The sequence below is a fragment of the Bos mutus genome, chromosome 8 (genome assembly GCF_027580195.1).
Source record: "Bos mutus isolate GX-2022 chromosome 8, NWIPB_WYAK_1.1, whole genome shotgun sequence".
In the NCBI taxonomy this organism is placed as follows: Eukaryota; Metazoa; Chordata; class Mammalia; order Artiodactyla; family Bovidae; genus Bos; species Bos mutus.
The window spans coordinates 38,160,119-38,183,066 of NC_091624.1; the positions used below are offsets into that span (position 1 = coordinate 38,160,119).

At 41.5% G+C, this 22,948-nt stretch overlaps 1 protein-coding gene across 2 annotated transcripts in view; it reads right to left on the reverse strand.

Moving 5' to 3' along the window:
• The window catches only part of EPHX2 (epoxide hydrolase 2), a 91,555-nt gene that overhangs the window by 53,784 nt on the left and 14,823 nt on the right, over positions 1-22,948 (reverse strand). For both annotated transcript variants that reach the window (XM_070375479.1, XM_005903008.3), the window contains exons 2-5: positions 13,818-13,902; positions 10,782-10,941; positions 9,082-9,272; positions 7,015-7,137 (exon numbers count right to left, since the gene is read on the reverse strand). In XM_070375479.1, the coding sequence (XP_070231580.1) occupies positions 7,015-7,137; positions 9,082-9,272; positions 10,782-10,941; positions 13,818-13,902 (559 nt within the window). The remainder of the gene's footprint in view (positions 1-7,014; positions 7,138-9,081; positions 9,273-10,781; positions 10,942-13,817; positions 13,903-22,948) is intronic.

The window sequence follows — 22,948 nt, forward strand, 5'->3', positions numbered from 1 at the left end:
TTTGGTATCAAGATGGGTTCAATAAACAATGGAAATCTGGGAAATTAATCTTACAGGGAAAGGGCTATGCTTGTATTTCCCCAGATGGATCCAATGAACTCACATGGCTCCCTCTTCGGAAAATTTGACCTAAGGGGGACCCCGGCATTCAAAATGGAGACAAAACAACAAAAATCCGAGGAGGAAGAAATTCCAATACGGGCCATGTCGGCTTTAAAGATCTCCAGGAGCACTGCCCTGGGCGACATCAACCTTATGACCGCCCCTCTTGGGGACAGATAAAAACCCTTACTAATCAAGATGAAAATCTGGTTTCTCCACAGGGAATGCCTCAGGTCCTGAAAACCTTCTTATCGCTATGCTCGATCTGTTGGCCTGAACGACCCCCACTGTAGCTGGATTAACAAATCATACTTACTGGGTTTACCCAACCCCCTTTTATTGCAGGTCGCAGAATGGATGGAGAAAGGACCAACCATATCAACCAATGACTCTACCCAGATACCCCTTCCCTGGAATGTGCAAGGGACCTCACACTCTAGCGAGGAGGGAAAAAGAATTAACATTTCTTTAGGCTATGACCTCCTTCCCTTGTGCCTGGGCCCAGGGGAATTATGTATAAACGTCAGCCAAAAAACTTGGGCTTTCATCCTGCCTCCCGAAAAGGATTTTCGGATGTTGCTTAGACTATTTACTGCTTGGACTATGCAATATGCACTCAATATGCAATATGCACTCAATATGCAATATGCTGGGAGCCGGCATATTGCATATTGAGTGCAGCACTTTCCACAGCATCATCTTTCAGGATCTGGAATAGCTCAACTGGAATTCTATCACTGCCGGGAGCCAGCGTGAGGAACTCTGCCCATGACAAAGGTCATGAGGAAGGAGGCTCGGCATACGCAGAGGCGGGATCGAGCTTCAGGAGTCCCCCTGGAAATTCTCGAGCATCTACCCCCAAAACCAGAGTCTGCCTACTTTCTGCTTTGTGCTTTCACCTACACCTCTGACTTTACGGGGGGCTGTCCCCCACTACCTCTCTGAAAAAAGAGTTAGCTTACAGCTCAGTTAATAATTCCTGGGTGTGACAGTGTTTAACCTACAAACTCCTTTGGAAATCCTCTAGCCTGCCTGAATAGGTTTTTCTGGGCACATGTGATTGTTCAGAGCCTCCCAACTGTGAGAGGCAGGAGATGTTCTAAACTGTCTAAATACAGATTCCTTTGAGCAGTTAAAAGACTGATTAGAAATTGTATTGGTGAAGGGATTTTCACTTGTTGGGCCAATGTTTGCTGCTAAGTCTCCATATCCCTTACCTGCTGTGTCCCTGGCAGTGTATTGATTAATATAATTGGTGTAAATAGTAGCTTTAATGTTTGTAACCTGGGACCCTTGAGTTAATTCTTTTTCTTGTTATAGCCCACCACACCTTTGCTATCTAATGCTTTTGGAGGGTGGCGCTTGACTTACCACCTTTAGAGAAAAATTAGTTTTCTGAAGAAAGGATCTTAAAATGTTAACAGGCCTCCGGGCCAGAAGATGATGCAAATCACCTAAGCTTTTGCATATGATAAGTTTGCAGGAAGAAAGCCTGGCTTGCTGCATGACTCTACCCCTTCCCCCATTATCCTCTATGCATAACTTAAGGTATACAAACTACTTTGGAAAATAAAGTGCGGGCCTTGTTCACTGAAACTTGGTCTCCCCATGTCGGTCTTTCTCTCACCTTCTGGCTGAATGATTCAGCCTCTTTTCTCCGCTAAATTTCCTCACTGAGCTATCCTTATTTCAGCCTCTTTTCTTCACTGAATTTTCCTACTGAGCTATCCTCATTCTATTACTCTTTATATCTTTGATAAATGTTTAAATAAATAGGTCACCTATGCCGTCTCTCCTTCCTTTACCCTGGATCAGCCGGGGCTGGACCCCAGCAATTTACTATTTACTTGGACTATTTACTTTCTTTGTCTGTGAACCATGTTTATACTAAAAGTGTAGGGAAAGAGTTAAGGAAAGAACAAACAACATTATGTACGGGGTTTACTTATAAGAACTTTAAAAAAAAAAAAAAACTAAAAAAGAACAAACAACATTATGTACAGGGTTTACTTATAAGAACTTTAAAAAAAAAAAAACTAAAACTATTTACTTTCTTTGTCTGTGAACCATGTTTATACTAAAAGTGTAGGGAAAGAGTTAAGGAAAGAACAAACAACATTATGTACAGGGTTTACTTATAAGAAAAAAAAAAAAACTAAAAAAAAATCATAATATCTGTGAAGCACAATAAAGCAAAATGCACTTAAAAAAAAAAAAAAGAAAAAAAAAAAAAGAACTTTAAATATACTCCTGTTCATTGGGACAAATATCAAGCCAAATCATGAAAACTAATATTTGTGGCTAGCCACATCATTGTCAATTTGGGACCCCCATGGTACGTGGTTGTCTAACTGCTCAGATAATATTGATAGCACTGTATGTGATTATGCTACTCAAGTGGCTTGGAACGTTACTAACGCTACGATGGAACGTTACCATAACAAAGGACTTCTTGGCTGGCTTGACGATGGAATGGCACCCCCTTCGTACCCGCATCGTCCTCGATAAACAAATTGGGCCTGAACAATGGGACTTATGTAAACTTGCTGTGAGCACTGAAGAACTTGGACTGGACATTTCACAGGAATCAGTCGTAGTCATAATAATTATTTCTTTTGCTATAATCAATCATATTTCATACAAGCTTGTATTCCCCTTCCTTTTGTTTTAGCCATAGGAAACTGACAATTCAATAAGATGTTACGTTCTGTAACTTTATAAATTGCAAATTATATACCTGTCTTAACTCTTGTATTTCCTTAAGAAATGAATCCATTTTGATTCTTCGATCTCGATGGAATTTGTGGTTACCAGTAAATCTCCAGCAGCCCTGGGAAGAAAGTCCCATGGCCGGGCTTGCTTCCCAGTTACTTACTAAATTACCCAGATGATCTAAACGATTCACTGGATGGCTGATTCTTGGCATTTTGGGATTAATATCTATTTGCACCACTGCTACTGTCACTGGTGTTGCTTTACAAACCTCAATTCAAACACATAATTTTATCCAAAATTGGACTAAAGATGCTCATACCATGTGGGCCACCCAGGCTCAGAAAGATGAGGATATTCAAGATGAAATACAGGAACTAAAAACAGCCATCAAATGGGTTGGAGATCAATTAATAGATGTACAAAACCAAGTGATACTAAAATGTGATTGGAATTCTACTCAGTTTTGTGTTACTCCTCTTCAATTCAATCATAGTGCCTATAACTGGGAGCAAATAAAATTTCATTTACAAACTGTACATGATAATGCCTCTTTGAATGTACAATTATTGCAAAGAGAAATCTTTGAAACCTTCTTTAAAAGTCTGCCCTCATCCACCAATCTGGAAATTTTGGCTGAACAACTAGGCGATCAATTATCTGGGCTAGACTCACGAGGATGGTTTCAAAGCATCACCCACAGCATCGGGTCTGGAACTGTAACTCTGGTGATTGTCTTGGCAATTATATTTGTTGTTTACCATTGCCTTTCTGCAAAAATTGTTAAAACTAAACAACTCAAATGGTCAGGACCTTTTTTACAAATATAATAAAATAGGGGGAATTGTTAGGGAATGTTTAACAGTAGGATTCCTGTGTGCTGTTTCCTATCTCTCTTGAACCCTCTGTTCCTTATCAGTTCCTGATAGGAGCAAGAGGAGTGGCAAGCCACTCCCAGGACTGAGGTCAAAGAGATGGGATTCTTGCATAGGATTTCCTTCATTAGCTTTTCCATGTGGTGAAATGCGGGGAGCGAGCTCCGCCCCTGGCAAAGGTCATGAGGGAGGAGGCTTGGCATACGCAAAGGCGGGATCAAGCCTCCGGAGTCTCCCTGGAAACTCTCGAGCAATCTACCCCCAAAACCAGAGTCTGCCTACTTTCTGCTTTGTGCTTTCACCTACACCTCTGACTTTACGGAGGGATGTCCCCCTTGTGCTTTCACCTACACCTCTGACTTTACGGAGGGATGTCCCCCACTACCTCTCTCTGAAAAAAGAGTTAGCTTACAGCTCCAGTTAATAATTCCTGGGTGTGACAGTGTTTCAACCTACAAACTCCCTTGGAAGTCCTCTAGCCTGCCTGAATAGGTTTTTCTGGCCACATGTGATTGCTCAGAGCCTCCCAACTGTGAGAGGCAGGAGATGTTCTAAACTGTCTAAATACAGATTCCTTTGAGCAGTTAAAAGATTGATTAGAAATTGTATTGGTGAAGGGATTTTCACTTGTTGGGCCAATGTTTGCTGCTAAGTCTCCATATCCCTTATCTGCTGTGTCCCTGGCAGTGTATTGATTAATATAATTGGTGTAAGTAGTAGCTTTAATGTTTGTAACCTGGGACCCTTGAGTTAATTCTTTTTCTTGTTATAGCCACCACACCTTTGCTCTGTAGGAATGCAACTTTATCTAATGCTTTTTGGAGGCTGGCGCCTGACTTTAGAATAATCACCTTTAGAGAAAAATAAGTTTCTTAAAATGTTAACAGGCCTCTGGGCCAGAAGATGATGCAAATCACCTAAGCTTTTGCATATGATAAGTTTGCAGGAAGAAAGCCTGGCTTGCTGCATGACTCTACCCCTTCCCCCATTATCCTCTATGCATAACTTTATGGTATACAAACTACTTTGGAAAATAAAGTGCGGGCCTTGTTCACTGAAACTTGGTCTCACCATGTCGTTCTTTCTCTTACCTTCTGGCTGAATTATTCAGCCTCTTTTCTCCACTGAATTTCCTCACTAAGCTATCCTTATTTCAGCCTCTTTTCTCCACTGAATTTCCTCACTGAGCTATCCTTATTCCATTACTCTTTATATCCTTAATTAAAGTTTAATTAAGCAGTTGTTTCCTGATCCTTGCCAACGCCGTCCCCGCTTCGAATTCCCTGGATCCACCGGGGCTGGACCCCGGCAGTGAAAGGGATTATCTACGACCCTCTTGATATGGATTGCCTTTCGGCCTTATGGCTTCTACTGCTCTTTGTTTCCTTGGTAACTTGTAAGGCCTGGTCTTTTGATCTTTATCTGAAGAAGCTACCTTGTAATATGGTATATATAGTCACACAGAATTCAATAACGCACCCTTGTTTCATCAGACTTGGGTCCCCGTGTCCTTCCTTCTTTCTCTCTCTCTCAGTTCAGTTCAGTTCAGTCACTCAGTCATGTCCGACTCTTTGCGACCCCATGAATCGCAGCACGCCAGGCCTCCCTGTCCATCACCAACTTCCAGAGTTGACTCAGACTCACGTCCATCGAGTCAGTGATGCCATCCAACCATCTCATCCTCTGTCGTCCCCTTCTCCTCCTGCCCCCGATCCCTCCCAGCATCAGAGTCTTTTCCAATGAGTCAACTCTTCACATGAGGTGGCCAAAGTACTGGAGTTTCAGCTTTAGCATCATTCCTTCCAAAGAAATCCCAGGGCTGATCTCCTTCAGAATGGACTGGTTGGATCTCCTTGCAGTCCAAGGGACTCTGCAGAGTCTTCTCCAACACCACAGTTCAAAAGCATCAATTCTTTGGTGCTCAGCCTTGTTCACAGTCCAACTCTCACATCGATACATGACCACAGGAAAAACCATAGCCTTGACTAGCCAGACCTTTGTTGGCAAAGTAATGTCTCTGCTTTTGAATATGCTATCTAGGTTGGTCATAACTTTCCTTCCAAGGAGTAAGCGTCTTTTAATTTCATGGCTGCAATCACCATCTGCAGTGATTTTGGAGCCCAGAAAAATAAAGTCTGACACTGTTTCCACTGTTTCCCCATCTATTTCCCATGAAGGGATGGGACCAGATGCCATGATCTTCGTTTGGCTTTAAGCCAACTTTTTACTCCCACTTTCACTTTCATCAAGAGGCTCTTTAGTTCCTCTTCACTTTCTGCCATAAGGGTGGTGTCATCTGCATATCTGAGGTTATTGATATTTCTCCCGGCAATCTTGATTCCAGCTTGTGTTTCTTCCAGTCCAGCGTTTCTCATGATGTATTCTGCATATAAGTTAAATAAGCAGGGTGACAATATACAGCCTTGACGGACTCCTTTTCCTATTTGGAACCAGTCTGTTGTTCCATGTCCAGTTCTAACTGTTGCTTCCTGACCTGGATACAGATTTCTTAAGAGGCAGGTCAGGTGGTCTGGTATTCCCATCTCTCTCTCTATTTCTGGCTTATTCCCTGGAGCGTGAAGGCCAGCTGCATAACCCAGGGAATATTAGCCTCTTTCCTTCTTTCACTTTCTTGTCGTTGACTCTGGACCACCAGGTTCCGGTCCATTGAAGGAGCCCAACAGCAGAGAACTGCTTGATGTGGGGAAAAACCTTCACACATTTGGTGGCATTAAGTGTCAGAAAGAACGTATATGGCAACTAAGACTTGATACAGGCAAATAAATAAGTTTATTTTTAAAAGAACAAAAGATACCTCCTCTCTGGCAGAGCAGGCTAACCTCTAGCAGCCCCCAGCAGCATCTTGGTGGGCCTCCCTGCCTCCTGAGAGAGGAACAGGTTAACTTTGGAGCCTTCCCTCTGACTGCCAAGAGGGTGTGGCCCAGGTGGAACTAAATCACTATGCCTGAGTGCCAGTAGCATCACCAGGCAGATGAGAGAAGAACAGGGCTCCTGACCACCTCAGGGGAGGACCCAGCAGTGACATTCTTAGTATTTACTCTGAATATGTGACTCTGAGGGCCTGGCTCTAGTCTTGGTCCCCTGCCTCTGACCAATATAGATTCTTGCTCTCCGAGCATCCGTTCCCTGTTCACTGATTGCAGAGAAGGAACTAGGAAGTTTGTCACAGACATCATGCTGGTTACAGGAAGGGTAACAGTCTTCCACCCAGGAGTTCCTCGCCTGGAACTCCGCGTGTTTTGCTGAGCATGGCTGAACATAGGCAAGTGACTGGAAATCCGACTCGGCACAGCTGGAAAGTTACCTGCACCCCGGTTACTTTCTCTAGCTCCTTCAGGGCTGCATCAGTGTCGTGGACGAAAATGGTGACCATCCCCATCTCATGGGCCGGCTTCAGATTAGTTTCGAAGTTATCTAAGAAAACCACCTGAATGCAAAGAGCATGGATGGTAGCGTTAGTTTGATCAAAGCAAAACTGAAGCATGAGGGCCATTAGCCTGAAATATGCTACAATGTGGACAGTGACTGAGGTTAAGAATTAGTAATCTCAGGACTTCCCTGACAGTCCAGGGGTTAAGACTTTGCCTTCCAATGCAGGGGGTGTGGGTTCTATCCCTGGTCAGGGGTCTAAGATCCCACAAGCGTCTCAGCCAAAAAACCAAAACGTAAAACAGAAGCAATGTAACAAATTCAATAAAGACTAAAAATGGTCCATATAAAAAAATCTTAAAAGAGAAAAAAAGGATTAGTAATCTCATGATAAGATTGATAAAATATTGAGTATTTTTCTCTCCATGTAACTGTTCACTCTTAAAATAAATTTTGTAATTAATTTAATTATGTAAGCATACATATAAACACATAGTTAGATACACATGTTCCCTGAATCTGAAACTGTAAGAAGATGAAAGATGCATATAAACTTACCAGATGAAACTTAAAATTCATCTAGGAAAATCAACATGTATGAATAGACTCCCTCCAAAAAAATGTTTGGAATAGACCTATAATAAGGTCATATAATAAAAGGTTTCATAAAATATGAAGCTATAAAAGGTATAAAAAGAAAAAGTTTTGTTCTAGAAAAGAATAAACATATTAATGAAATAGAAGCGTCTAGGAATAGACTCATATGAGACTCAAATGAGAATTTAGTTTCTAATAAAATTGTCATGCCCAGTTGGTAAGGAAAAGGATTACTTAAAAGATTAAATATTTCAACTGTTTGGGGGGAAGAAAAGTTATTCCTTCTTTCACTTATTCTCTATATAAATTCTGAATAGATCAGATCTAAATTAAAAAAAAAAAAAAAAATGATCCTTTGGCACTTTCCCTGGTGGTCCAGTGGTTAAGAATCTGCCTTGCAATGCAGGGGACACTGGTTAGATCCCTGGTCAGGGAACTAAGATCCCACATGCTGTAAAGCAACTAAGCCGGACTCTGCAACTGCTGAGCTCTCACACCACAACTAGAGAGTCCGTGTGTCAAACGATCAGCTTATGGGTGAAAGGGGCCAACAGGAAAGTGTCAGAGAGGAATTTGTCTTGGTCCAATTACGTTTGTGGAGAATAGAGTAGTGAAATACAACAAAAACAACATTTCAGACCAAATAATCTAGAGATGGCACGAAGGCAGGATTTAGGGGTGCGGGGGTGCCTACAAGGAGACTCCTGCAGTATTGGATCCCCTTCCTGTACAGCCTTTGGTTGGGTGACACTGACTAGCCTGTGGTTTTGGGAAAGTCTCCCAGGGTCTATGTTTCTTTATAGGTAAATGCAGGCAGCTGGTCTGGCAGCTTTGGACAATAATGACTGTTTTAACCAAGCTCTCCAGGGTATCTTCCCAACCAAGGGATTGAACCCGCATCTCTGAAGTCTCACTGCATTGGCAGGTGGGTTCTTCACCACCAGTGCCACCTGGGAAGCCATTCTGAAGGGTCTGGACAATAATGCCTGTTTTAACCAAGGTCCTGCAAGAGGCATAGAGGTCAACCAGAGGGCCATCTCTGGTAGAACTTCCTAGGCTGAAGGGGCAGGTGAAAACCCTTTAGAAGTCCTGGCCTGGGAGAAGTCGCTCCTGCCGCTGGACATTGGACCACTCTGCCAAGTCCCAGGTGTCCCCTACCTGTTCACACCTCTTTAATGTTTTTAAAATTTATTTGTTTATTTGGCTGCATCAAGTCTTAGTTGTGGTACCCTGGATCTCTCCACTGGGGTGTTCGGGCTTAGTTACCCCACATCACTGAACCTGTGTCCCCTGCATTGGAAGGCAGATTCTTAACCATTGGACTCTCTAGGGAAGGTCCCTCAATTTTTCTTGATTGCAATCACTCTAGAACATTCTTTTCCATCGAAAGGCAGTGTCCACATACCTCACTGGGGCTGATCTTCAAGGTGTCCAGCACAAACTTGTAGATCTGAGGGTCAGGCTTGACCATTCCAATCTGGCATGACTCAATCAGGAAATCAAAGTGTGGCTTGAGCTCACACAACACCTGGGCCAGGCTGCCTCTCTCTGCGCTGTCATCCAGCCAAGTGTTGGTGAGGATGCAGGTTGTAAATCCTAAGCAAGAAGGTGCCAATGAATCGGCCAGCTACAGAACTTTGCTCTGTGAAGCTCAGGGTGTCCCACTGAGGGGGCCCCAAAGATGGGGCCAAACAGGTTTCTGCTCACTTACATCAATCTCCTGATGCCCGGCTTCTCAACTGACAAGTTGGAAAAGCACCATCTTTACCCATCCGCCCCTTCTGATGCAGACATGAGAGCCAGCTAGTGGTGTGTACCAAGGGCTTTTGGATGGAGATGATACATCCCTTCATTCCTTGCAATTGCAGAGCAAGAAGTTGTGACATTTGTCAGCTCATCTGATCAAAGTGTTTTAACTTTCATCAGCCCCTTTGATCCTTACGCCTTTGGGGCAGGCAGGGTAGGCCTTACCATCCCACCTTTACCAACAGGAAAATGAAAGCTCAGACAAATTCTACCCTGCCCAGAGCCACACAGTACAGGAAGAGCCAAGCAAGGCCTAGAATCCCACCTTCTGACTGCCACTCCAACCCTCCACCCTCCTCCCAGTCCACGTTACTGCAAACTTTGTTAGTGTGTGTGTTGTTTGTGTGTGTGTGTGTGTGTGTGTTCAGTTGTGTCTGACTCTTTGCCACTCTATGGACTGTAGCCCTCCAGGCTCCTCTGTCCATGGGATTCTCCAGGCAAGAATACTGGAGTGGGTTGCCATGCTTTCCCTCCAGGGAATCATCCAGACCCAGTGATCAAACCCAAGTCTTCTGCACTGGCAGGTGGGTTCTTTATCACTAGTGCCACCTGGGAAGCCCTTTTCTTCTTTATACCCAACTGCATTTTTACATAAGTGTAATCTTAGTGTTCTGACACTTTTACCATTCTGCTTTTATTATTTAACCTCCTGTTTAAAGCATTTCTCCATATTTTAAATCATCTTTGTAATTAACAGTTAAAATTTCTCTGATAAATAAGTGAATGCCTATTGAGTGGACATGACCGCATGTCCTAGACTATTTGACACCACTTGAACCCATGTCAGCCAGCTCATATAGCTCAACAACTGTGACATGAAGAGGTTGAGAAAATCATGGTTGCTTAAAAGGTCTTGTTTTTGGGACTTCCTTGGTGGTCCAGTGGTTAAGACTATGGGCTTCCACTGCAGGGGGTGTGGGTTTGATTTCTGGTTGGGGAACTTAGATCTTCTGTGTTTCATGGCACAATCAAAACAAAACAAAATAAAAAGGCTTTGTTTTCTAATCACTGTAACAAGAGGTTGGGTCATTCAGGTCATTACTGGTAACATGGTAGGGGGAGAATTTTGCTCATGAAGCATAAATTGCTAATTAAACAAAATTCTTTCTTACAGGTATTCTGATAGTGCTGATTTTGGCCATTTCCTAAAACTTACTTTGAAGCTGTGTTTGAAGAACAGCTTTCCATCTAGGCCCAGAAAATTCCTGATCTCCAACCACATTTCAACATACTACAACCTGACCTTCCCAACAGTTCCGTTGCAATTAGGTCAGAGAATGGCCAGTATTGAATCCTTACCCTTCTGTTTGAGAGTGACAGCTGCCTGAAGCATGGGGTAGTTGATCTTTCTTGATGAAAGTATCTTCTCAAAGATTTGCTTTATAGAGAAATTCTCTGGGAGGCAGATTCCACAGTCCTTGGAGCACTTCCTGCAGTCTTCTTCCATGAATGGCACCCACTGCAAAAGTGAATTGATGAGGGACTGTCAGTCGGTACAACCACTTGGGAAAGCTTTGGGCAGCACGTACTTAATCTGAAGACACTCATTGCCTGTGATCCACCAGATCTGTTCCTGGACACATTATTGTTCGTACTCAGTCATGTCCGACTCTTTGCAGACCCACAGACTGCAGTACACTGAGCTTCCCTGTCCTTCACTATCTCCCGGAGTTTGCTCAAACTCACGTCCATTTAGTTGGTGATGCCATCCAACCATCTCATTCTCTGCCACCCCCTTCTCCTTCTGCCCTCAATCTTTCCCAGCATCAGGGTCTTTTCTCAGCATTAGGGGCCTGTACACATACCCAGTGGAAATTGTCTACACATGTCAAAAGACATGAGCCAAAGTGTTCTAACAGTGATATTCCCAAGAGCTCCCAGTTGGAAACTACTCAAACATCCCTATTATGAGCCTACTTTTGTTTCCTCCAAATTCATGTTGAAGTCCTAAATCCTAGGACCTTGGAATGTGATGTCGTTGGTGAGAGGGTCTTTATAGAATTATTAAGGTAGCTCAGATGGTAAAGAATCCACTTGCAATGCGAAAGACCTGGGTTTGATTCCAGGGTTGGGAAGATCCCCTGGAGAAGGGAATGGCAACCCACTCCAATATTCTTGCCTGGAGAATCCCACAGACAGAGGAGCCTGGCGGGCTACAGTGCATGGGGTCACCAAAAGTCAGACACAACTGAGTGACTTTCACTCACTCACTTCCCTAAGGTAAAATGAGGTCACCGGGGGCCCTAATCCAATCTGATGGGTGTCCTTTAAAGAACAGGAGATCAGGACACAGATACACACAAAGGGACCAATGTGTCTGGACAGGGAAAAGGAGGCCATTTGCAAGCAAATGAGAGAGGCCTCAGGAGAAACCAGCCTTGCTGACACCTTGATCCTGGGATTCTACCTCTAGACCTCTGAGAAAATCAATTTTTGTTGTTTAAGTCACCTAGTCTGTGGCATTTTTTTAAAATGGCAGCACAAGCAGGAGACTTGAGTTTGATCGCTGGGATGGGAAGATTACCCTGGAGGAGGAAATGTCAACCCACTCCATTATTCTTCCCTGGGAAATCCCATGGACAGAGAAGCCTGGTGGGCTACAGCCCATAGGGTCACAAAAGAGTTGGACACGACCAAAGCGACTGAGCATGCACAAATTAAAAAAGTTAAGGTTGTAGTAATAATAATAACCACTATTTCTTAAGCACTTATTACATGACAAGCACTGTGCTAAGCACTTTTCAATCTTCAAAACAACCTAGGAGATGGACAGTGTTATTTGTCTCATTTTATAGATGGCAAAACTGACTTTGAGAGCTTCTGTGACTTGGTGTGCTCACACATCTGTAAGTGGGAGCCGTGACCCACATTCTGTCCCTAGATTCCAAAGTCCACCCATCACATAGTTATTAATTAGCAAAACTGCCTCTGACCCAGTGGCTTGGCCTGAAAACAACTACTCTAAGGATGACTACCATTAAAAAAAAAAAAAAAAAAAACACGAAAATAATAAGTTGGCAAGTATATGGAAATACTGGTAACCTTGGGTGTGTTGCACAGAAATGTAAAATGGTGCAGCCACTATGGAAAATCATATGGTGGTTTCTCAAAAAATTAAAAAGTGAAACTGCCCTATGATCTAGCCATCCCATTTCTGGATGTATACCCAGAAAAACTGAAAGCAAGGTTTCAAACAGATATTTGTACACTCATGTTCATAGCAGCACTGTTCACGATAACTAAAAGGAGAAAGCAACCCAAACATCCTTTGAAAGACGAATGGATAAACAGAGTGTGCTCTATCCATACAGTGGAATACCATTCAGCCTTAGAAAGAAGGAAATGGTGACACATGCTACAGTATGGATGAAACTTGAAGACTTCATGCAAAGTGAAATACGCCAGTCACAAGAGGACAAATATTGCATGAGTGTTAGTTACTTCAGTTGTGCCCTATTCTTTGTGACCCCAGGGACTGTAGCCTACAAGGCACCTCTCTCTATGCATGGGATTCTCCAGGCAAGAATACTGGAGTGGCTTGCCATTTCCTCCTTCAGGGGATCTTTCCGACCCAGGGATGCAACCCAGGTCTTCTGCATAGGCAGGCAGATTCTTTACCATCTGAGCCACCAGGGAAGCCCATATAAAGTATCTAGAGTAGCCAAATACATGGAAAATTCAATAGTGGTTGCCAGGGGCTGGAGGTAAGGAGGGCTGGGAAGTTGCTGTTTAATGGGTATAGAGTTTCAGTTTTTGAAGATAAAAAGAATTCTGGGACTTTCTTGGTGGTCCAATGGATAAGACTCAGTTTCCACAGCACAGAGTGCAGGGTCAATCCCTGGTGGGGGAACTAAGATCCCACATTCCATGTGACTGAAAAAGAAAGAAAGAAAGAAAATACAATATATTAACTTAAAAATTTTTTTAAAAACAGTTCTGGAGATGGATGGTGGATTTGGTTACCTAACATGAATATACATAACATTACTGCATTGTATACTTAAAAATGATCACGGTGGTAAATTTCATGTGATGTGTATTTAACTACAGCTTAAGAGGGAAAAAAAGCTACTCTGGCTGCTGTAATTCCCTGGCACACATCTTCAACGGCTTGGGAAATCTCCTAGTCACTGATGCATGCCCCTCTGTTTGGCTCAAAGAGACAGTAAACCAGCCTGAAATGTCTCCACACCAGTCTTGTGAGTTAAGTGTTATAAGGGGTAAATGGATGAGTCAGAAGACGTCCTGCCCTCACGGAGCTTATGGGTAGCGGGGGAAGATGGGTGTGTAGGCACAGAACATCTCCTCAAGGGGGTCTATGAGACGTCACTGCACCTGGGAGAATGTGATCTCTCCTTTCATCACACGGATGCTGGGACCATCTGGGCCTCCTCTCAGGAAAGCTTTACTCAGAAAGCCTCTGCAAGACACAAAGAAACATTGGGAACATTTCAATGACTTCATCACAGCAGCAGGCAGGGGACAGACACCTTGATGGTGGACTTCTAGCTCCTGGAATTGCTGTTGAAAACACCCAGTTTGTAGTCCTTCTTTACAGTAACTCTAGCTGATTAATACACTGGTTCATGGTTATCCTGTGTATGTGGCCCAAAGGAGAGGCAGACAGAGAGAGACCAGGCCATTACCCTCTTACTTTCCTATATTACAAAACAAAAGGTTCCATTCCACTTTCTTGATAATTTCTCACCTCCCATGGCTGGCTGGGTGACATCAGACAGGTAGCAGATGGCAGATACAACTCTGTTCCCTCAAATTCCTGGCCGATTTTCTAACCTGTCACATCCTATACCACTGCATTCAGACATTGATTTATAGTCCTTCTTAGTATAGGGCTCTAGGCAAAAACTTAGAATGGAATGGAATTGGCAACCCAGTTGAAAGTATTAATATTTAACATTCCATGTTAAGAGGACAGACATCTGGGAGTTTCATATCTGATAAGTCAACAACCTTTTACCCAACGAATCCTCTTGCAGGTAACAGTGATTAACATTAAGACATAATATTAAAAAAAAATCCCTACTATTTATAGCCTTGTTCAGTTTTCTAACATCAACAATGGCTTTGGCACATCTTTGCCATTGGTTGTCTTTTTTCAGATATGACTTTATTAAATTATACTTACATGTCCTCAAACGCACAAGTTTTCAGTGTACAAGTCAATGACTTGTAGTAATTTTTGTAGTGGTGCGCAAACATCACTGTGTTGCAGTTTTAGAACATTTCTATCTTCCCTGGTGGCTCAGATGGTAAAGAATACACCTGCAATGGGGAAGATCTGGGTTTGATCCCTGGGTTGGGAAGATCCCTTGGAGGAGGGCATGGCAACCCACTCCAGTATTCTTGCCTGGAGAATCCCCATGGACAGAGGTGGGCTGGGGTTCATGGGGTCACAAAGAGTCAGACATGACTGAATTACTAAGCACGACATGGTACATCACCTCGAAAAGATCCCTCATGCCCTTCTTAGCTGCCACCCACTTTGAAGAAACAACACACAGTTCAACTCAACAATCTTTCATTGAGGACCTAAGGCATCAGGGCATTGTGTCTGGTGCTGTGATAGAAAAATGAAAAAATATGGATATATTCTTAGGGAGCTCCTAGGGGAACAAGTGAGGCAACAAATAAACAAATAACTATTACACACTGGATGAGTGAGATGGAAAAGTACAGGGAAAATTGATTTTGCTGCCTGACATTGGGGGTAGGTAAAAGAAGAGGAATTGAAGGAAGAATGTAGCTGTACAGGAAGGAGAGGTTGATAACTCTATAAAACAAAAGGAGGCAGTATTTTTATTGGTGTCTCAGAGAAGCAATTGGAGATAAGTTGTTGGCACTGGAAAGCATGACTTTCAAATTTTAAGGTTGCTTAATAAAAGCAGGGAACAGTGAAATGGCTATCACAGAAATGAAATTAGTGAATCAAAAGACCCAACAAGATTTCCGAGGACAAAGAGTAAAATGATGAAGCAATTAAAATGAATGTGCAAGCAGGGAGGTCAACTTGGTGCTCTGTGATGATCCAGAGAGGTGGGGGATGAGAAAGGAGGTCCAAGAGGGAGGGGATATATTTATACACAGAGCTGACTCACTATGTTGTACAATAGAAGCTAACACAACACTGTAATTATACTTCAATGTTTAAAAAAAGTTTAAAAAAAGAATTAATGTACAAAAAGATAAGGCCCATGGAGGCCAAATTCCTTCAATAAACAATAAGAATCATAGAAGGAAAGATCAAAAAGCAATAGTCAAAGGAAAAATAGGAGAAGATGTTTCCAGGCTAAAGAAAAATCTGAGTTCTTAAATCAAAGGTGTTCACCAAAAAAAAAGTGTTCACCAGTCAAAATTAATGAAAAAATAACCACAGCAGATAGAGGGTGGGGAAGTGTTTCAATTCTTGGGATAAGAAAGTCTAACAGACAACATTTTGGGCAAAAAAAAAAATAGACTATACACTGCCGGGAGCCGGCATATTGCATATTGAGTGCATATTGCATATTGAGTGCAGCACTTTTCAGGATCTGGAATAGCTCAACTGGAATTCTATCTCTGCCGGTAGCCAGCGTGAATGAGGAAGGAGGCTTGGCATACGCAAAGGCGGGATCAAGCCTCAGGAGTCTCCTGAAATTCTCGAGCAATCTACCCCAAAACCAGAGTCTGCCTACTTTCTGCTTTGTGCTTTCACCTACACCTCTGACTTTACGGGGGGCTGTCCCCCACGACCTCTCTGAAAAAAGAGTTAGCTTACAGCTCCAGTTAATAATTCCTGGGTGTGACAGTGTTTAACCTACAAACTCCCTTTTTGAAATCCTCTAGCCTGCCTGAATAGGTTTTTCCGCCACATGTGATTGTTCAGAGCCTCCCAACTGTGAGAGGCAGGAGATGTTCTAAACTGTCTAAACACAGATTCTTTTGAGTAGTTAAAAGATTGATTAGAAATTGTATTGGTGAAGGGATTTTCACTTGTTGGGCCAATGTTTGCTGCTAAGTTTCCATATCCCTTACCTGCTGTGTCCCTGGCAGTGTATTGATTAATATAGTTGGTGTAAGTAGTAGCTTTAATGTTTGTAACCTGGGACCCTTGAGTTAATTATTTTTCTTGTTATAGCCCACCACACCTTTGCTCTGTAGGAATGCAACTTTATCTAATGCTTTTTGAGGCTGGCGCCTGACTTGAGAATAATCACCTTTAGAGAAAAAGGCCTCCGGCCAGAAGATAATGCAAATCACCTAAGCTTTTGCATATGATAAGTTTGCAGGAAGAAAGCCTGGCTTACTGCATGACTCTACCCCTTCCCCCATTATCCTCTATGCATAACTTAAGGTATAAAAACTACTTTGGAAAATAAAGTGCGGGCCTTGTTCACCGAAACTTGGTCTCACCATGTCGTTCTTTCTCTTACCTTCTGGCTGAATTATTCAGCCTCTTTTCTCCACTGAATTTCCTCACTGAGCTATCCTTATTTCAGCCTCTTTTCTCCACTGAATTTTCCTACTGAGCTATCCTCATTCTATTACTCTTTATATCCTTAATTAAAGTTTAATTAAGCAATTGTTTCCTGATCTTCGCCGACGCATCCCCCGCTTCAATTCCCTGGATCAGCCGGGCTGGTCCCCGCAAGTGGCGCCCGAACAGGCTGATTCAAGGTAGGTACCTCAGAAAAAGTGTTGAGAAAGTGTTGAATTGAAAAAGTGTTGAGAAAGTGTTCAATTTACGGGATGGATAGGCCCCCACCCAGGGTGCCGCGGACCCCCCTGTAGGACAGACAGGGCGAGTAGTGGTGGGAAGTGTTAAAGGGTTTGAGAGAAAACCCGGTTTTTATTGAAAGTGTCAAAGGGGTTTGAGAGAAAACCCGGTTTCTAGAGTTAAAAGGCCAAAGAAAAGCCTGATCTTTTAAAAGCTAAAAGCTTTATCTTCTCTTATACTTAATTTTCTGACATGGGTAACACTGAAACTAAGAATGGCAACTCTTTATACAAGTAATCTTGAAACTGTTAAAGAGGCTACTGTTAATTTAGATACTTGGGTGAAGGTAAAAACAACTAAAAACTTATCCTATAAATATGATTAAAAATGTTCTGGACCCTCATCATGAGGCTGTGGGATAGCCTATGGGAGAGGCTATAGCGGTGGATGGTAGTGGGTCTCCACCTTCTGCAGAGCAGATATTTTCTGCCATTGACGAATGAAAGGAGGGAGACTGTGCTCTACCTCCGGAGGAAGGAGAGGGCTTACAGGACGCTGCATGGCCGGGCGCCTGACGAGCCCCCTCCCCCTCTACACAAACCTTTAAAAATTTATCCAACAATTTCTGATTTAAGGTGACTACTCCACCTCCGCTTGCACCTCCCAGGGCCTAAGAATTCCCCAGTTTACATCCAAAGTCTCCCAGAGCATTGCCTAAAGCTGAAAAAGATAAAAAAGACTTCTTTTAAACAAAGGAGCTTTTAAAAAATACACAATATACAGAGCCTGCTCCTTGAAGAAAACCCCCTCAGGGGGGCCTCACTCAAGCAAAAAAAAAATAAATAAATAAAAAGAGAAAAAAAAAAAAAAGAAAAAAAAAAAATAGAGAAAGATCTAAAGATAGAGAAAAAGCTAAAGAGTGAAAAGGAGAGAGGAACAGAGAGGGAAGGAATCAGGGAATGCAGCAAGATTGAGAAAGGAAGAAAGGAAGTTAGAAAAAGAGATACAGAGAGAAAGAGAGGGACGAGGGAAGAAAAAGAGAGAAAGAGGGTAAAGGGAAAGAAACAAAGGAAAGAGAAGGGTAGCGAAAAATGAAGGGGGAGAAAAAAGTGAGAAAAGCAGGAAGAGAGGAAGAGAGAGACTGTAAGAGACGCTGTGACCAGGTGCCCTGGCGAGCTCCCCCTCCCCCCCACCCCCCCTGCGCAAAAAAAAAAAAAAAAAAAAAAAACTTAACGACCACTTTCTGATTTAAGGCCATTGCTGCCGCCTCCGTTTGCGCCTTCCAGGGCCCAAGAGTTCCCCACTTTGCCCCCAAAGTTTCTCAAAGTGTTGCCTAAGCCTGAGGAAGATAAAAAGTTTTTTGAACAGTGGAGATTTTAAAACAGACTGCGTGCACAATATGCAGTGCTCCTTGGAGAAAACCCCCTCAGGGGGGTCTCACCCAGGCTAAGAAAAAAGCAGATGGTAAAGGGATTTAGCAACAATATTAACCCCTGATATGCCGGCTGCTCCGATTCCAAGGGGAGTGGCTGGCCCCCTGCCTGAGGGCATTGTAGGACTTGTGCTAGGGTGTAGCTCGCTTTCTTTTCAAGAAATTTCGGTGGTATATGGTGTGGTAGATTCTGATTATATTGGAGAAATTATAGTTTTGATCTCGCCGCTTACCAAAACTGTGCAAATTAATAAAGGTCAAAGAATAACACAGTTTTTGCTTTTACCTTATCAGGCAGGAAAAAACTTGACTTCTCAAGCTAAGAGCCACAGAGCGTTTAGATCTAGTGATCCAGCCTTTTGGGTGCAGGAAATTACAGCTCCAAGGCCTTTAAAAGATCTTTTAATTCAAGAAAATAAAATGTCAGGGCTATTAGACACAGGAACAGACGTCTCTTAACATTGCTGGGAAAGACTGACCCAGCTCCTGGCCAACACATACTACTGAAAATGAGTTGAGATTAGAGAAACTGGTAGGGTGGGAATGCTGTAGAGAAAAAGGCGAGGGAGAGTTTAAAACCTTGAAGAATAGTGAGTTCCCCGTTGCTGGAAGTATTCAAGCAAAGATTAGATGGTTGCTTGTCATCTAAAAGGCTATAGACCAGATTTTACAAAATCGTTTACAAAACGATAACTGGAGAAGCTTATAAACATGTTGTGCAACACCTCTTTACTTGCTTCTCATATTTAGGTCTGCCAAAAGTTTTAAAAACTGATGATGCCCCTTTGAAGCTGTGGAGAGATTGTTTACTAACTTTAAATGATTTCCAAAAATTATTAGGAGACATTAATTGGATACGCCGTCATTTAAAACTGACTACTGCAGATTTAAAGCCTTTATTTGATTGCTTAAAAATTGATCCTAATTCCAGTTCTAAGAGAAAGTTAACTAATGAGACAGAGTTAGCTCTTGTTAAAGTAGATGAGACTTTAAATGATCAGTTAATTAGGATTAATACTACCAAAAGATGAGATTAAATTATTCTTGCCATAAAACATACACCTACAGGGTGATTGTGACAAAAGGCCCATTGGTTCCATCTACCAGTGATCCCAAGAAAATAGTTTTATCTTATCCCAGCTTGGTGGCACAATTAATTATAAAAGGAGGAAAAAGAAGTGTGGAACTTTTTAGAAAAGAAGTAGCAAATATAATAATTTCCATTCAATAAGGATCAACTGCAAGTCTTTTACAAAATAGTGATGATTGGCAAGTTGCCCTGATAGATTTCAGGGGTCAAATTTTGTTTCATTTGCCCTCAAGCCCCCACAGTCGTTAAAAGTTCAAAATGTTAGATTGGCAGTTTGAGGATACCTGTGGAACTTTCCAACTGTATGTAGTTCCTATGCTCCCTTTACCCTATGGGGAGGGACGTGCTGTCTCAAATAGGAGATACTCAGAGAAGGGTTTTCTCAATTTCTTAGTTATCAACAGGAGGTACAATTAACAATACTTTATATATTGTTATAAATACATAATATAAATATATTTGCCTAATTACAGTTTGCCTAATTAGATATGGGTATAAATAAAATATAATAAAGGTATACCTAATTCTATTTATAGATCTATACTTACTTAATTTGTATATAAATTATATGTATATCAATATATGCATATTATATATATACTGTATAATTAAATGTATATTGCAGTAATATAATGTGTGTGGCTGATATTAATTGGTATGGATTGATGTGCTGTGATGATATATGTTCTGTATACTGTATAATTATATATGTGTGACATGTATTATTACAGTACATTGGTTTGTGTTGGTTGGTATTAGCTGTGTATGTGTTGTATTGCTGTAATATATATTAATTAACATTAATTATAAAGATTAATTCAAGTATATTGATTTATATATTATGTCAATAAGTTTATACTTGTTGCCATATATAAATACATTTTGCATTTAGGTATATCTGTATATCAAAATGAGATAAGGAGGTTATACATTTATTATTTAAATTTATAGAGACCTAAACTAAACATTAGACCTAAATTAACATATCTCTAAATTTATATTGTTAAAATGTAAATTTTAAAAATTAAATTGACAACTGCTTGATAATTCCTTTGCCATAAAAACCCCATAGGTGTAATTGGGGTAAGACAACAAAAATTGGCAAAACGGCCCCTAGAGTGGGTCCATCTTCCGCTCAAACTAAAAAGTAGTGGCTTCTTATCCAGGATTGATAGCTACTTTGATATTAAAAGAAAAAAGTGGAACATTGAATTATTTGGTAAAGAGCCATCAGAAATTGTAATTCCATATAATAAGGAACAACTTGTTGCTCTTCTAATGTTTGATAAAATTGGCAGATTGCTATAAGAAACTATTTTGGTCAAAATTTTGCATCATTTACCCTCACATGTTTTGCTGAATTTTATATCCAGACATCCAGTTATTTTTCCTGTCAGATGTAAACAATCTCCTATTCCAAATGCTCAGATAGCCTTTACTGACGGGTCAGCAAATGGTAAAGCCTCCATAGTTACTAAAAATCACCAAAAGGTTTTAGAAACATGGGAAACTTCATCTCAAAGAGCTGAAATAACAGCAGTCATAGAGGCTTTTGCTATGTTTGCAGATGAGGAATTTAACCTTTATTCTGATTCTCAGTATATTGTCAGGTTGTTTCCACACATTGAAACTGCGGTTTTGCCTGAAAATAAAACTACCATATTTCATTTGTTAACTAAATTACAGCAACAAATTTGGAAAAGAAATAAAATATTTTTCATTGGACACATTTGGGCTCATTCCAGATTGCCCGGCCCTTAAAATGCCTTTAATGATTTGGCTAACTTGTTAACCAGAAATACAGTGGCTTCTGTGATTGAGGAGGCCAGAGCCTCTCACTCACTTCATCAATACGCTACTGCTTTAAGGTATCAATTCCAAATTCCCAGAGAGACTGCTTGAGAAATTGTGCATTCTTGCTTATATTGCCCCACTGTTTATAATAGTCTACCTATGGGAGTTAATACTTGCGGTCTCAAACCTAACGTACTCTGGCAAATGGATGTAACTCATGTCTCTTCATTTGGAAAACTCCTTTGTTCTTTAACTGTAGACACCTTTTCTCATGTTATTATTGCAACTGCTCGTACAGGGGAAGCAATTAAAGATGTAATACAACATCTCTTTACTTGTTTTTCATATTTGGGCCTACCAAAAGCTTTGAAAACTGACAATGCTCCTGCTTATACTTCTAAGTCTTTTCAGGAATTTTGTATAAAGTTTCAAATTAAACATAATACAGGCATCCCTTATAATCCCCAGGGACAGGCCATTGTGGAAAGAGCACATCAAACATTAAAAATCCAAATTCAAAAACTAAAAGAAGGGGAGTTTAAGTATAGCTGTCCCCATCAAATCTTGCAACATGCTCTTTTCGTAATAAATATTTGCTCTTTTCGTAATAAATATTCTAAATACTGATCTGGCTGGAACTACTGCAATGCTTCGTCATTGGTGCCTGGAGCAATTAAATGCAAAACCGTTAGTCAAATGGAAGGACCTTCTCTCAGGACAATGGAAGGGTCCTGACCCATTATTAACTAGCGGTCGAGGATGTGCTTGTATTTTTCCACAGGATGCAGATTCTCCAATTTAGATCCAAGACAGGTTGATTCGCCATGTTGCAGACCCCCAGACATCCAGTTCCCCCATTGCTTCGATCACAAAAGAGGAGCCCGCCGGAAGGGGAGGCAAGATAAACATCGAGATCCCGGCAAGACTGACGGGGCTGCTGCAGTGCGAACTCCAACCAGAAAATAATTCTACTTACTCTGTTTTGGCTTGTCTACCCTCTCCTTATGTTTTTCTCTTTACCAATGATTCTGGAAAACTTAATGTACATGTGACTTTCACTGGTGGACCCAATGCAGTGACTTGTGAACAATGCGTGCTCTCATCTTGTTTAAACCCTCAATATAATGTTTGCTCCTTTGTAGTGTTACAACGTCCACCTTATCTTATGATGTAACCACTTATTGATATGTTAACTATAGTCTTGCTGTGTTACAACAACTACAAGATTTAATGTGATCACGACGATCTGTGGGCTTACTTATTTTAGGAATATCAGCTTTAATAGCAGCAATTGCTTCTGTTACTGTGGCAGCAATATCATTGACTCAACAAGTGCATACTGCCCAATATGTTGATACCATGTCTAAAAATGTTTCTTTAACTCTAGCAACACAGAAAGTTATAGATAGAAAATTGAGATGAGAGTAGAGGCCTTA